Source organism: Cryptomeria japonica, chromosome 10 (genome assembly GCF_030272615.1).
Source record: "Cryptomeria japonica chromosome 10, Sugi_1.0, whole genome shotgun sequence".
NCBI lineage: Eukaryota > Viridiplantae > Streptophyta > Pinopsida > Cupressales > Cupressaceae > Cryptomeria > Cryptomeria japonica.
In genome coordinates, this window is record NC_081414.1 from 793,197,336 (window position 1) to 793,213,702 (window position 16,367).

Below are 16,367 nucleotides of genomic sequence, written 5' to 3' on the forward strand. Positions count from 1 at the left end.
GAAACTTATACTTATTGAAAATTCTTTGAAATGGGGTACTAACATCTACAGGGTCTATTGTAATATAGAAATTCTTACAACAAATGTAGATAAGAGGATAAAGGAGTTACAAGAAAAGATTGCTAATATTTCAAATTATTTTGATGGACTAACTTCACTTACAACATCTATTGATGGACAAATTTTGACTTTGGAGAACCAAATTTTGGCTTTGAAAAGGAAAGAGATAAGATTATTTGGAGAGAAATAAGTCTCAGAGGTTTGGTGAGTCCAAGATTGGATTCACTTAGTATACATAAGAGGGAATGCATGGATATGCTTGGGAAGCCCACACCGACAGAAGTCATCCAAAAAGAAACACTTGCACATTTACTGAGTGGACTTGTATCCATATCTGAAACATTCAAAATCGATTGGGATACCTATATACAGTTACTAGAGAAATCTTATCTGGAAATCTTGAAATTGGTCAAGCTCTGGTAAAGTAATCTGTAATCATTCATTCATTCGCACAGATTCCTAACAATTCTTTTAATTCTTTCACCGGTCTTTGGCATTGATGCCAAAGAGGGAGTATATGTATGTAAAAAATATGTATATAATCCTAGGGGGGGGATATTAGATAGAGAGTATATTGAAAACATAGTCAATCATCATAAGGGGAGCATGATTCAGTTTCAGTTGAACTGGCAGGGAATCTATTTTTTACATGAGTGTTTCCCTCAATGCCAAAGGGGGAGATTGTTGGCAATTGACACTCATTGGATTCATATTTTGTCATTGATGGCAACAAGATTATATAGAAGGCATATATCGTTAGATACCTTCATTGGAGGCATACATCGACAGATACCAGCATTGGAGTAATCAGGGTCATCGCCGACATTGGCACTAGCATTGACATAAAACACTTCGGTGAAGTCGACATCAGTTTGGGATCCGAAAGGTTTTATTTATAAAATCATTTTGTAATTATTGTATAGAGCCAACATTGAATATCTTTTGTACCATGTTGTAAGCTGACATAAAGGGTATATAAGTGAGTTTATTAGGTCATTTTGAAATATAAAAAGGAAGCAAAATAGTGTAATGCAAAGGATATGTATGTAGATCATTTGTATGCAAAAGTAATATCATGCAATGATCAGTAGATGGTTTTTAAAACATTTTGGAGGAAAAGACATACCAGTAAAAGGATTTAGGTTTTATGAACCGGTACTAAACAAAGCTATAACCATAAGTCTTTTTGGTATTGGAGATGCATTTTTTGTTCACCATTATTGTTTTATCTCAGCAGAAGCTTGTAGGCAGTGAGACTCTTTTGTGTTGACCAGTGCCCTCTGGGTAGTGTTCCTTCCTGCATGTGCAGGCCCCTGTACTATGTAATATCTTTCATATGGTCAGTGGATTGATATTGTGGGTCACAAATCCCACCATGGTTTTTTCTCTTGGAGGTTTTCCACATATAAAATTCAGTGTGTTATCGTGTTCATTCGTGTGGCTAGTTTATTTACTTCATGTTATATGTTTCTTCATTTACTTTTTTATATTTGTATGTTGTAATAAGGTAAAATCTTATATTACTAGCAGAACAATGTTTCACCCCCCCTCTCAGTGTTCTTGGATTCCTTGTATTCCAACAATAGCCATGTGCATCTCTTGTGAGTCTTATTGGTACCTTGTATGCTTGCATTCATCTTGTGGGTATGACTGATATCTCCTTGCATGGAGGGTGGACCTAATAGTACCACATGGTTGGGTGGAGTGTTCTTTGCACGCATTGGGTTTTGCTCAATCTGCATCATGTTCATGATGGCTCGTGAAAACATTGAAGACTTTCATGTCGATGCAGTTTTTTTGTATTTACTTCTTTATTGTACTCTTGGAGATCATATCCTTATGGATCCATTGAAATATAATATGTATATTATCATGTCAATGTAGTATGTATCATGATCCTTGTAAATTAAGGTTTTTTTTTTTAATATTTAATGATGATCCTTATGATTTTATATTATTGGTAAATGTTATTCCTTGAGTAATTTCGTTGTGGGGCCTTGAGGACTATTGTTAATTGTTAATTGTGCATATTCTCTTTCCATGTTCTATGTATCTCAATGCATATGTATAATTTGTCTTTTAAAAAAAAAAACCATTCGCATTTTCATTGGATTATTTGATTAAGTCCTCTCGGCCTCATAGTATGGGCATTACAAATCTAATATTAGCAACCTCTAGCCTCGAAATTAAACTCAATTAAATCTTCAATATTACAATATAAACAACATCTAGAAAATATTCCAATAATTTTAATTCGATTAATAGGGTGAATATATTTTAAATCATTTTAACTCATTAGTATAAAGATCATATGTGAATATTTCATGCATAATTTCTCCTTTTGACTTCGAATTAAAAATTGAATAATTTTTATTTTGTAAAATAAATTTAAGAAATTACCCCAACCTTATTTTATTTATTTCTCCTAAAAAAATTTAAAACTTTAACCTATAATAAAATTTACAAACATAAAATAAAATATACAAGTGTGTCTACATGTAAGCAATTGTGCAAGACAATAGTAGCACAAAAAAATAGAAATTGTTGTCTAAATGCACCGTAAAAAAAACTAAATTTTGAAAAGAAAAGTAAATAAAAAAATAATCACTACTATAAAAAATTGAAAGTAAAATTACTATAAAAAATAAAACTACTTTTCTCTCATGAACAACGCCAAACTAGATAAATAGTAATATAGCTATTATTATTTCGCCCTTATTTTAGAGGTTATACAATATATATTATCCAAATGCTTATTGTTCGCTTATAGAAATCTGGGCAAGATTGAAGGTGGGCATCAGAAGTTATAGGAAGCGAGCATACGATAGGGAACATGAATATCGAGCTCCTCCACAACGTCAGGAAAGGCAGCCAACCTGAAGCTGCGGTAGATCTCCCTGTTCCATCCCCTGACCGCCAGTTTCTCTGCATCCTTAACCGCCGCCTGCAAAGTCCCCACCGAGTCGTCGAAAGCGGCGTCCACAATCCCTTTCTGAAAGGCCATCTGGGCGTTGAGCTTGGTGCCGCCTAGCACCACATCGCGTACGGCTGCAGGGTGCAGCTTGCTACGAATCAAGGTGAGCATACTCTTGGGGATGTTGAAGCCATGATCGAGCTCGCACATGTAGAGGTGGGAGGACCCCTGCGTACTCATGAAGCGGTAATCGTGAGCCAGAGCAAGCGTGAAGGCGCTCGCCTCCGCGTGCCCGCAGATGGCTACCACGGTGGGGATGCTGAGCTTCATGAAGGCTGCGAACATATTCTTTGAGAGCGTCAGAGATGGCATCGAATGTTGTGGGATTAAACCTGTGCTCGCCGTCACCAACGAAGGTCAAGATGTACACATTTCCTCGCTTCTCTAGGCTGCACATCCTCGCTACCTCTCCTTTCCTTGCTCTTGCAAACAAATCAAGGCAGTTTAGTGATGTATCAGATGAGTGATAGACAATTAAATAGGGGAGAGTGCTCCTGTATAGTTGCTAACTCCGACTCGTCAACTAGGCTTCAGTCAAATCTATCAAATTTTGCACTCTTTACCCTTGATGAAATTATGGACCTCTTCATCAGCCGACTTTCTATCTTTAAAAAACTTCTTCCCCTCCATGTTCAACCTAGTAACATCAGCAATAAGATCCTCTTTATCTTTGAAGAAATGGTTAGCAGAATTATAAAATGGTTAGACAGGAAATTGCCTATTACACATATTGAATAGTATTATGTTACTTTTATGTTGTTAAAATTTTTGAACAGTATGACTTATTCTTTACGAGTAACACTACTAAAATTATATTTGAACATAAAACCAACTACTTTTAAGAAGATCATGAGTAAGGAATCATGACTAACTAGATTTTTTCAAACAATCTATCATTTTTTGTCTGGGCTTATGACGTATCGTTGGTCTTGAAAACAAATCAAGTTCGTCTTGTACACCTTTCACCTTTCATCTTCTTGATAACAATTTCCACATGGTTGATATGGCATTGGCGGAGATCTTTGCAGATGAATAGTTGAATTTGACCATACTGGCTTTCTTCCTTGGTTTTGCAAACAAATCAAGGCAGTCACAGGATGAACGCAGATGAGCGATGCATGAATAGTTGGTATTGCAAAACATGTAGTTGGGTAAACCATTGAATCATATATGCTGCTTCATCTCTGCAATTTCAGTTTTACAAGGTATCTTATTCCTTTGCATCAGTCTGATGGCTAATGCACTTTTGCTGACGACATTACCAAACTTGGTCAAGGTTGCATTTCTATGTCAATGGTTGATTCCATATGACTGTATTTCTAGAAGTAGTCATTATGTTTGATGTAAAGGTAGGTATACTAGCAATAGAAGTTGTTAAAGGAATAGAATGATTGACTTGAGTAGGAGGTTGTGTATAACCTAAAGTTTCGGCACAACTCTTCATAGGCATCACATTCGAATCCACAATGTGTGCAATACTACGCAAAATATCAATTCCATTCTTATCACTTTGAACCATACGTTTTAGACCCTCAATTAATGAAAGAGGTTGACTATCGGGATACTCTTGAGACATCCGTTGCTGAAAATCATCAAATTGGTTATCCAATTTCGAAAGTTGTTCTATAGAAACCTCATGGAGAGCTTCTTCATCATTAGGAGGATTAGAGGAATTACCCGTGTCCTCGTTAAAAAGGCTATTCAAATTAGGTTCCATCTCCTCAATAATTAAACCTTGGAAAGACTTAATTCTAATGCTTCGTCTAACGGGAATGGTGTAAGTAGGGCTTATTGTTGTAAAACTCATGCACTAGAGAGAGAGAAGATTTTGAATTTAGAGGTAGCAAATTTCAATAAAATCAGCCAATCTCCTAGATTTAGGCTGTTAAATGCAATCACGACAATCTCCCGAAATTTCGGAAAAAATGTCAGGGACCGTGGCGAATGGAGTGCACACGGTCCTCGCAACTTTTTTCGAAATTTTCAGAGATGAAAGTTATGATGATTTTAAAGCTAATCTGAAAAAATTGAGTGATTTTACGATCTGTAGATAGGCCAAATTAAAGTTGCAATCTCAAAATTGAACCCTACCAAGATTGTTGAAAAATGCAAAATTTGAATTTTGAAAAAGAGAGGGAAACTGAAATTTTGAATTTTATGATTTTAGAGAAAATACCAAAAGCAATGCAAGTTTTGAAATTTAAAAATTGACTCAATTTCATGCAAAATTCAATTTTGAAAGTGGAAATCAAGGTTGTCGCTATTAAACATTTAATTTCAAAAGTCACAAATTGCAAAAATTTGAATAAAGACTGAAATTTCAAATGAATGCCAACACACTTTTCAGATTTAGGATAGTAAGAAGCACAATTTTGACATGAATTTCAATTTCAACAATTTTTGAATGATTAGAAGCCTTAATCCAAGCAATCACTAGACCAACTTTAACTTTAATTTTGAAAGTGTTAGAATTGATGAAATCAGCCAAGATTCTGGATTTTAGCAGAAAAATACAGTAAGATCTAACTCCCGAAATTTCGGAAAAAATGTCGGGGACGATGACGCTAGGGGTGCACACGGTCCTCGCAACTTTTTTCCAAATTTTCAGGGATGAAAGATATTATGATTTTGTTGCGGAATCTAAAGTTACAGCCGATTTGGAGGTGTTTTAATCAGTGAAATCATCAGTCAAAGGCTGAATCAAGAGGGTTTTAAAAATTAGGGTTTTGACACTTAACCACTTAATTTTTAGAATTAAAGCACAAATATGATTTGATAATTTGCAGTAGAAGGGTAGATCTAAAACAAGCGTTAACAATTAAACATTTCACAAGCTCAATTACTAAAAAGAAAATTTAGGGTTTTTATGCAATTAACCTCTAAAATTTGCAAAAGATCAAACATGGAAATGTAATCAAGGCATCCAATTTTCAGATCTAACCATGAATAATCAGAAAGGATGTTTACGTCGGGTTCACCAAAAATGTAAAGCGGAAAATCGCGATCAAAAACCCTAGGTGTTCTCCCCCACTCCAAGGAGAAAGGGGGTCACTAGGGTTGATGGTTTTCACTTAGGGGAGACTTTACATTCAAAAGAGGGGTTGAAACCCACAAGATCCAACCCCACACAATGCAAGATTGGATTCTAAATGAGTTTCAAGGGTTAAGACAGCAAGGCTACCCTCTTTTGTAAAGAATGTAGATAGAAGGATTAAGCTAAGAATGCATGAAAAGTGAGAAAGATTCGCTTATAAATAGAGCTAGGAATATGGGATGAAGCTGCGGACCTGGAATTAGCAGTAAAATGTTGAGACGGTGTTGTCCTGCAAATTTGAGCGAAAGTTGACGAGACGATGGCGCCCGGCGTGCACACGGTCCTCTGAAAAATCCGCGAAATGAAGGGGGATTTGTTCGTCTCTGCACAAGGATTCCAGATCTTCAATTACAGCCGCGTACCTGCAACCTACACACAAAAAAGAGAGGACGATTGGGGGGTTAGGGATTAGGGGTTTTCCCTTAGGTCAAACCCCGGTTTTGGAATTAACCAAGAAATGAGAATGCTGTAAATGTAAATGATTGTAATGTAATAAAGTACCAATACCTTGTTGTAAGAATCTTTGTATTCTTACATGCGAAGGTGTAATTGTTGTTGTATGTTGTATGTTGTAAGTGATCTCCTCTTCAATGGTTGAATCCTTGTCTTGAATGCAACACTTAGCCTTGAATGGAGACTTAGAATGATCAATTGCTTGAAGGAATGCTTGAATGTTTGAATATCGTTTCCGCGTCTTGTACACATATGTCCTCCTCCCCAAAATGGGAGAGGAAATGTAGTTTATATACTTGTCAATTAGGGTTGAAAGACTGATTTTTCCGACCTTAGGCCGACCTAGGAAGATTATTTTCCAATTTGCAAACTTAAAGACCCGAAGCCCCATAAGAGACCGGGCCCAAAATAGGGCCAGGGACCAGGGTCCTGGGCGCCATGGTCATGGGGGACCAGGGCGCTGGGTGCTATGGTCTTGAAGGACTAGGGCGCTGGGCACCATGGTCCCACCTCCAGGGACAGCAGGGTGCAAGGAGGATCAGGCCAGGGTACTGAAAAAAATGCAGTTTTTGATGCCATGAACAAGTTTCGGGGTCTCCATTCAGATTCAGTGTTGCGTCGCCATCGTGAAGACCCAAATGCAGTCGAAATTGCAAGTGTCACATTTTTAGGACGCTACAAGTTGCTGTAGTTGTTTCAAATAATTTTGCCTGCCATGATCGATCTATGCCCTCGTCACCATCAATGTATATGTACCTCTTTGACTCACCGCTCTCAAACCCTATAGTCTCAAGCTCCATGTAAATAGTCTAGTGGTGGCAATTATTTTAATGGGCAATTCTCCACCTCTTCGTTGTGTGGGATTTTCACCCCTAGATGGGGTGCGAGGTTGTGGGTCCAATCACTAATGGTGATAGTGGATGTCCAAATTTTGGTGGTGATAGTGGATGGCCTAGCTCATCCAAATGGCTCCCATGACTGGCTCTGGCTATCTTTCCTTCTTGCTAGGATTAGGACAAGGACAAGGAGGATGATACAATAGTCACTTAACAACTTTTCCTTCTTTTTTTCTACTCTCGGATCTGCCCATGTTTTTGTTCCTAGGGGGTTCTTATATGTTTTTTATTCTCTAGGCTTTGCTCGTTTGACTACTATGGTGAGATCTTGTATCCCTCTACTATTTTTTTGTGAATAATGCACTTTTGTCTAATATTAATGGAATTGACCACTATTCATAAAAAAATAGTTTTAAAACATGATTGCAACCTCTCTTTTTTAATTTCTCCTTAAAAAAAATTAATACTTAACCTATAACAAAATTTGCAAATATAAAATAAAATAGGCAATTGCCCACTACAAAACTGCACAACACAATAGCAGGAAAGCAAAATTGAAACTTTTTTCTAAATGCACTGTAAAGAAATTTTAAGTAAAAAAATAATCACTACCAATAAAATATAAGAACAACACCAAATATTTTGAATACAGAAACTAGTTGTTATTAATATGCAAATATAATAAAAACTATGATAAATCTTCTGATATTGTGACCTGGATGAAATAAATTGCAAATACGTATCTCATATGCTTGCCTTCTTTGACAAATCTTATATTAAGAGCATGACCAATCGGTTGAGTGATTTTATAATAGAGCTGTTATATCATATTAAAAAATTGAAAGTAAAATTACTATAGAAAATCAAACCACTTTTCTCTCATGAACAACACCAAACTAGATAAATAGTAATATAGCTATTATTATTTCGCCCTTATTTAGAGGTTATACAATATTTATTATCCAAATGCTTATTGTTCGCTTATAGAAATCTGGGCAAGATTGAAGGTGGGCATCAGAAGTTATAGGAAGCGAGCATGCGATAGGGAACATGAATATCGAGCTCCTCCACAACGTCAGGAAAGGCAGCCAACCTGAAGCTACGGTAGATCTCCCTGTTCCATCCCCTGACCGCCAGTTTCTCTGCCTCCTTAACCGCCGCCTGCAAAGTCCCCACCGAGTCGTCGAAAGCGGCGTCCACAATCCCTTTCTGAAAGGCCATCCGGGCGTTGAGCTTGGTGCCGCCTAGCACCACATCGCGCAGGGCTGCAGGGTGCAGCTTGCTACGAATCAAGGTGAGCATACTCTTGGGGATGTTGAAGCCATGATCGAGCTCGCACATGTAGAGGTGGGAGGACCCCTGCGTACTCATGAAGCGGTAATCGTGAGCCAGAGCAAGCGTGAAGGCGCTCGCCTCCGCGTGCCCGCAGATGGCTGCCACGGTGGGGATGCTGAGCTTCATGAAGGCTGCGAACATATTCTCTAATTTCTCCATGCCTATGTCAAAACGGTCGTGGGGGCTCTCGCCAACCCATTTCATGTCGAGGCCGCAGGAGAAGTATTTGCCTGCGTTGGTGGTTACCAGGGCTGCTGCGTCTGCCGATTCTTCCACCTCTTTGAGAGCGTCAGAGATGGCATCGAATGTTGTGGGATTAAACCTGTGCTCGCGGTCACCAACGAAGGTCAAGATGTACACATTTCCTCGCTTCTCTAGGCTGCACATCCTCGCTACCTTTCCTTTCCTTGCTCTTGCAAACAAATCGAGGCAGTTTAGTGATGAATAAGATGAGTGATAGACAATTAAGTAGGGGAGAGTGCTCCTGTATAGTTGCTAACTCCGACTCGTCAACTAGGCTTCAGTCAAATCTATCAAATTTTGCACTCTTTACCCTTGATGAAATTATGGACCTCTTCATCAGCCGACTTTCTATCTTTAAAAAACTTCTTCCCCTCCATGTTCAACCTAGTAACATCAGCAATAAGATCCTCTTTATCTTTGAAGAAATGGTTAGACAGGAAATTGCCTATTACACATGTTGAGTAGTATTATGTTACTTTTATGTTGTTCAAATTTTTGAACAGTATGACTTATTCTTTACGAGTAACACTAGTAAAATTATATTTGACCATAAAACCAACTACTTTTAAGAAGATCATGAGTAAGGAATCATGACAAACTAGATTTTTTCAAACAATCTATCATTTTTTGTCTGGGCTAATGACGTATCGTTGGTCTTGAAAACAAATCAAGTTCGTCTTGTACACCTTTCACCTTTCATCTTCTTGATAACAATTTCCACGTGGTTGATATGGCATTGGCGGAGATCTTTGCAGATGAATAGTTGAATTTGACCATACTGGCTTTCTTCCTTGGTTTTGCAAACAAATCAAGGCAGTCACAGGATGAACGCAGATGAGCGATGCATGAATAGTTGGTATTGCAAAACATGTAGTTAGGTAAACCATTGAATCATATATGCTGCTTCATCTCTGCAATTTCAGTTTTACAAGGTATCTTATTCCTTTGCATCAGTCTGATGGCTAATGCACTTTTGCTGACGACATTACCAAACTTGGTCAAGGTTGCATTTCTATGTCAATGGTTGATTCCATATGACTGTATTTCTAGAAACTAGCTCTGCCATTTAAAGTTTGGATTCAGACGCATGAGATAAACCTACCTAGACTAGAGTAGCTGGATACACCAATGTCCCTCCTTAGGAGCATGCATCGGCGTATCCAATACACGTATATTAAAAAATATTTATTTATATTTACTTATTTTATTATGAATTTTAATTTTTAATTAATATTAAAAAATTAAATGTGGAAATGAGTTTTTATTTTTTAAGTTTAGATCAATATTGTTTATTTAGTTCTTTATATTTAATTTTTTCTAAAAATATATTTAGATATTTTCCTTTTTAATTTCTATTTAAAGTTTTATTTTGTTTTATTTTAATTTGGATTTAAATGGCATTATTGTTAATTTAATTAAAGCTCACGCTTTGTAGTTTTTGGGTATATTGTAGTGTTAAATCAACTTATAATTATTTATCTAGCAATTATGTGTCTAAATTGTTTTTAAAGTAATTACAATCTCCTCTAATAACTTATAAAATTTTGTTAAATATATGTGTATGTGTTTTTTATGAATGTCATATCCAGCTGTATCACTTTTAGGGGTCATAAAAAATGGTCCTATTCGTATCTGTATCTGTAACCTTGTCCGTGCAACTTTGACCTAGTTTGTCTTTATGTTGATCTTGAATATTGATTTAGGAAATGTTAATGGAGTGCCTGTTTTGGGCTTTGTTATACTTCTGTACATATACTCTCTTAGGAAGTTATTTTGGCCCGCGATGGAAGAACTATAGATAATAGAGTTTGTGAAATGCGAGTTAACAGGGGCAATGCTATCTTCTTCCTATTTCTACAATGTCATACGAGTCGTAAGTTGTGTTTTCCGTAGTGATAGTGTGGAGTATTCTTGTTTCGTTGAACTCAAGGCACATAAATGTGTCTTTATCTTTACTTATTTATCTTTGCAATGAAAAATACACAAATGGATACTGTAGTATGGTTACCAAATGGTTATCTAGGTCCCTATATTTTCCCATAACCTGGTGTTAATACAGTTATTCTAATGTGGTTTGGTTTTAGAAGGCTTGAGGTGTAGCTACCCACCATAAGAAATGAGAGAAGTTACAACCCAGATAGTGGTCTTTCTATTACATTCCATAATCTTAATAGTGCAATTATAGTACATCTATTCATTTACATAATTTGCATCTCATATTGCAGAATTTAACATAATAGCCTTCCATTGTTTCATATAGTTTATAAAGAAAATATAATATATAGATTCCATTTTGCTTCCATGTAGATTCCATTTTTTCATGCACTTTATAAAGTAAATACAACATACAGATGGCATCGAAAGTTGTAGGATTAAGCTTGTGCTCATCCTCATCATTATCACCCACAAAGGTCAAGATGTACACCTTTCCTTGCTTCTCTAGGCTTCACATCATCGCTAACTCTAAATTATATTTCTTCCCTTCTCTTGCAAACAAATGAAGGCTGACGGAGGATAAATGTAGAAAGATGACTAGTAATAGGAGAACTCTTGTCAAGCTGGTCAATCTCGCATGCCCACAAAAGAAGAAATTAAAACAATTTCTATCATATACAAAAACATGTGTTCACAATATTTTGATTAATAAATGTAGGATAGGCCAGTGTCGATACATAATCACAAAGCAACATCAAGGATGAATGATACACAACTAGCTAAAAATAACCCTATACCAAACACATAAAAAACCTAGCAGGGTGAACATAGAACCAACACCTAAACTAAAAAAATTGCATAAAAAAATAAACCAAGTTAAACATTACATGTGGTATGTATATGTGTTGACCATGTTACACGTGGTTGATATAGTAGCAATTTCGATTACATCTTACCTAAAAGGACATCCTCTTATAGTTTCATTTCATTTGACCTAACCAAAATTTTATTTTATAAGATAAAATTCCATACAATACGCTTGTGATGGAGTTTATATTTTTATTGAAAATGATAAAGAATAATATAAGTTTTTGTGTCTACCAGTTCTACAACTTAGAGATCTTTATGTATTTGAATTTGACCTAAATTTTCCTTCAAAATAATCTAGCCACTATAATTTATAATGATCATTTAATGAGTACTTGTGAAAATATTTAATTCTTTCTTGTGAATTAATCTGTACTCCCCCATTTTTGAGTATTGATATTCATTTATTTTTCCTCCTTTAGATTATCATTTTTTGTTTGTTTTTTGATCAATAAATTGCATCCATGACTACAACAAAAATGTATATTAATTTTAACAAAAAAATACAACTTCCTGAAATAGGGGTACAATAAGGTGGTTCCTAACTAGGAACCATTATAAAAATGCCATATTTCTCAAAACAAAAAGGCTACTATAGCCACTTATAGTAACATAGTCTATGATAATATAAAGGTAAGAATAATTGCATGCACAAAATTAGAGGCACAAAGCTTGTAGAACACCTATCTTATGAAAAGTAATTAAGTTTTTGCCATACCACTTTTATTGAATGAACTAAAATTAATTTGATACTGAAGAAGTTGCTTCCTCCTCTTTATTTCTATCCATTGATAATCTTTTGGATCGCCACTCTCAAATTATGCACCAACTTGGTTGCCTATCCCCACAAAATAATCTAGCGGTTATGGAAACCAACCCGAGGTGGAATCTGTAAATGAGGGTGTCTTTTGTAAAATCTAAGAGTCCATAATGGGCCTCTTATCATGGTGGATAATAGAAGGAGAAAGGGGTTGATCCCTATATGGGGAGGAAGGAACAACCTTTGAATCCTTGAAGAAGAAGATTAAACTTGATTCAAGTCTTTAGAGGTAGAAGGAACGACATAAAACTAGGGCTTGACCCCAACCCACCAAGAAGATTTACCTAAAGATGTTGAATTCACTATAAAAAATTGTAGTTCACATTGGGATGTGAGGTTCTCCATTACAAAACATTGTCTTCATCTAAAGGTAATTTTCTCATAGTAAAATAGTTGTAACCAACCTCTACAACCCAAATTCAATAGTATTTCATTAGGAAGCCCTTTGGATAACTCCATTTCAAGACAAATCCGAGCATAGGTGGTATTATAGAAATCAATAGTTTCCTTGGAGGTGCAATGATATTTCCCTAGGCTATTCTTGATGCCTTGAAGATAGTCAAATTCCCAAAATTGAAGTAAAAGATATGGTAGTAACACCCAAAGGTAAGTTGTGGAAAATATTTTTGTGCATGAATTAAAGATAGGGAACCATGGTTTCATACACAAAAAAGTGCCTTGGAATATCTAATAACCATTCTTTAATATCAACTTTCTATCCTTTTGAAAGTCAAATTCTAGAATAAAGAATCCTTGGGAATATGGATAAATACAAATTTCACCATCCATGTATTATTTTCAATTTTCAACAATACATGAATGCGTATCACTTAATTTTGGTCATACCTTTTTGAATCTACAAATTTTTAGAAAGATCTGATACAGGGAGTAAACTAAGAGGTGGGGGGGGTGAATTAGTTTACTAATATAAATCAGAACTATTGCATATCAAAACCTTTGAACCAAAGCACAACAAAACCATCACAGTGAAAGATAAAACATAAAATAATAGGACACACAACAACAATATTTTGACGTGGAAACCCCGGTAAAGGGAAAAACCACGGTGGGAAACCCTACCCATAATCAGATATACTTCTGCAACATTATGTGAAATAATTATAATCAGGATTTCACTTGCAATTAGGCCAACCACCTAGAGCTTACTGCTCAACACAAATGGGAAGTATCATTGACTTACGTAAAAATCAAGCTACAATCCGGAATGAATGAACTATGAAAGTAGCATCTACTAATGCTTGATACAGTTCCTGTTAAGCACACATGTATTCTCTACATTGCCAAACTCTCCTCAAACCTTCGATGAACGATATAACCTTTTTCACACATAAAACACTCTCTAATAATGTAGGCATAACCATCCCATAACCATCCACACAAATTACATGAATTCGCCACCTATAAATACAGATCATCAACCTTATTGACAAGGTCGGCTAAACCCTAAACCCATACACCCATAATTACAAAAATTACATCACATGATACCACTGGACCAATATTATGATTTACATTGCATATAATGGACCTAATTCAAGTATCCAAACAATTAAATCCACCATAAATTTTACTAGGACCAAAATCCAACACGCTTCACCAACCTATAGAAACCCTCAATCCAACAAATACAGAAAGTCTAATCGGATCCAAATAGGACCATCATAACAACATGTCCACCAATCCAATGTCACCAAACAAACATGATATGATCAAGAAGTACTACTAGCATGATAGAAACCTATTCCACAAGCTGGACCAAAATCGTCTGACCAAAATATCAAATATCGTTTACCGGTAAAGGTAACCGTTACCAAGAAATACGAACCGAGAACAAAAGTGATAGTTACCAGAGCACCAAATCATGAACTAACAAGATACAATAATCATATAACCATCCAGAATAAGCATCCAAAACTGAGTCCAGATATCTGATCATACCAGATCAGAATCATAGCCAAAGCCAAGATGATCACCAAGACTAATCAGGATAGAACCAACCGGGATAAAGTGTTGACATCAATGACAAAACTTAACCAAATCTATCATATTTACAATAATCTCCCCCTTTGGCATTGATGGAAACACTAAATGTGAAAATAATCCAAGTTCTAAGGAATGCCAAGAATCACCAAAAGATGATCTAAAAATATACAACTCCCCCTTAGATTAACACCTTCTCCCAAGAGATTGACTATTTTTTACATGAACACCTTCTCACCCTTTGACATCAATGACAAAGGATGGATGCCAATCCAAAAATACTAAACCAAATAGGTAACTACTCCCCCTGAGTTGTAGCATCATCTCATCAACCTAGATTAGAAAAATATGTTTGATAAGCTCATCGGATTGATGCATTCCTACATCTCTAAGTCTCTACCGGAGGGTTGGTAACCCCCAATTGATCTTTGAGATATTCAAAATTATCTTTAGGAAATAGTTTAGTTGGAATATCTGCAATTTATTCCTTAGGAAGAACATAAACCAATCTGACTTCCTTTTCTTCAACCTTTTCCTTCAATAAATTATGCCTTATAGAAATGTGTTTTGATTTGGAATGAAATACCAGATTCTTTGACATATCAATAACATCAGTATTATCATAGTGAATAACAATAGGCTCATCATAACTTATCCTTATATCTATCAAAATTTGTTTCATCCATAAAATCTGAGTACAGTTGGTAGTAGCTGCTACATATTTCGCTTCAATGGTAGATAATGAAGTGCATGATTGTATTTTTCTAAGCCATGAAACTAACTTCTTCCTAGGTAAGAACGCATCGCCAGTAGTTCTCCTCCGATCATCCACACCTATTGCCCAATCAGAATCCATATAGGCACATAATCTGAAGTCATCATTCTTTGGATACCATAACCCAAAGTTTGAATATCCTCTTGACAACAATATCATGAGTTTCTCCAGGATTTGACTAAAATCTAGAAGCAATACAAATAAAATTCATTATCTTAGGTCTAGTATGAGTTAGCTACAACAAACTACCAATCATTGATTTGTATCTACTTGGATTCACTTTAGGATATTCATCATCCTTTGACAATTTGCAATTGGTTATCATAGGAGTACCGACAGGTTTAAAATTCTCAAGTACAAATTTTGTAAGTAACTCATTCACATACTTAGTTTGACAAATGAAAATACCTTTATCTGTCTGAGTAATTTACAAACCTAAGAAAAATTTCATCTCACCAATCACAGACATTTCAAATTCATTCTTCATATCATCAGTAAATTTCATGCATAGACTTTCTTCTCCTCCGAAAATGATCATCCACAAAGACTTCAATAATCAATATGTCATCATGCTCAATTTGGTAATATAAGTTACTATTAGCATTTCCTTTACTAAAGACAATCTTTGAAAGATATTTATCCAATCTAGCATACCATGCTCTAAGGCCTATTTTAGTTCATATAAATATTTCTTCAGTGTGCAAACCTTGTCCTTGTCATCTGATAAAGAAAATCCATTAGGTTTCTCAATGTAGACTTCCTCCTCCAAATCTCCATTTAGAAATGCACATTTGACATCCATCTTATATACTTTGTAGTTCTTGTGTGCAACATATGCAAGAAAAAGTCTTACTACAATCTCTCCATAATCAACTCCTTCTTCCTATGAATAACCTTTGTAAAAAAATCTAGCCTTGTTCCTCACCACTTGACCTTCCTCATTTAATTCGTTCCTAAAAACCCATTTAGTGCCA

At 35.7% G+C, this 16,367-nt stretch overlaps 2 protein-coding genes across 2 annotated transcripts; both read right to left on the reverse strand.

Moving 5' to 3' along the window:
• Positions 1–2,857: 2,857 nt before the first annotated feature.
• On the reverse strand, positions 2,858–3,346 carry LOC131046229 (enoyl-CoA delta isomerase 2, peroxisomal-like). The gene has a single exon (XM_057979914.2). It carries the CDS (start codon positions 3,344–3,346, stop codon positions 2,858–2,860), a length of 489 nt encoding a protein of 162 aa, XP_057835897.2.
• A 5,085-nt stretch (positions 3,347–8,431) lies between these two features.
• On the reverse strand, positions 8,432–9,139 carry LOC131046230 (enoyl-CoA delta isomerase 2, peroxisomal-like). The gene has a single exon (XM_057979915.2). It carries the CDS (start codon positions 9,137–9,139, stop codon positions 8,432–8,434), a length of 708 nt encoding a protein of 235 aa, XP_057835898.2.
• Between the last annotated feature and the right edge of the window lie 7,228 nt (positions 9,140–16,367).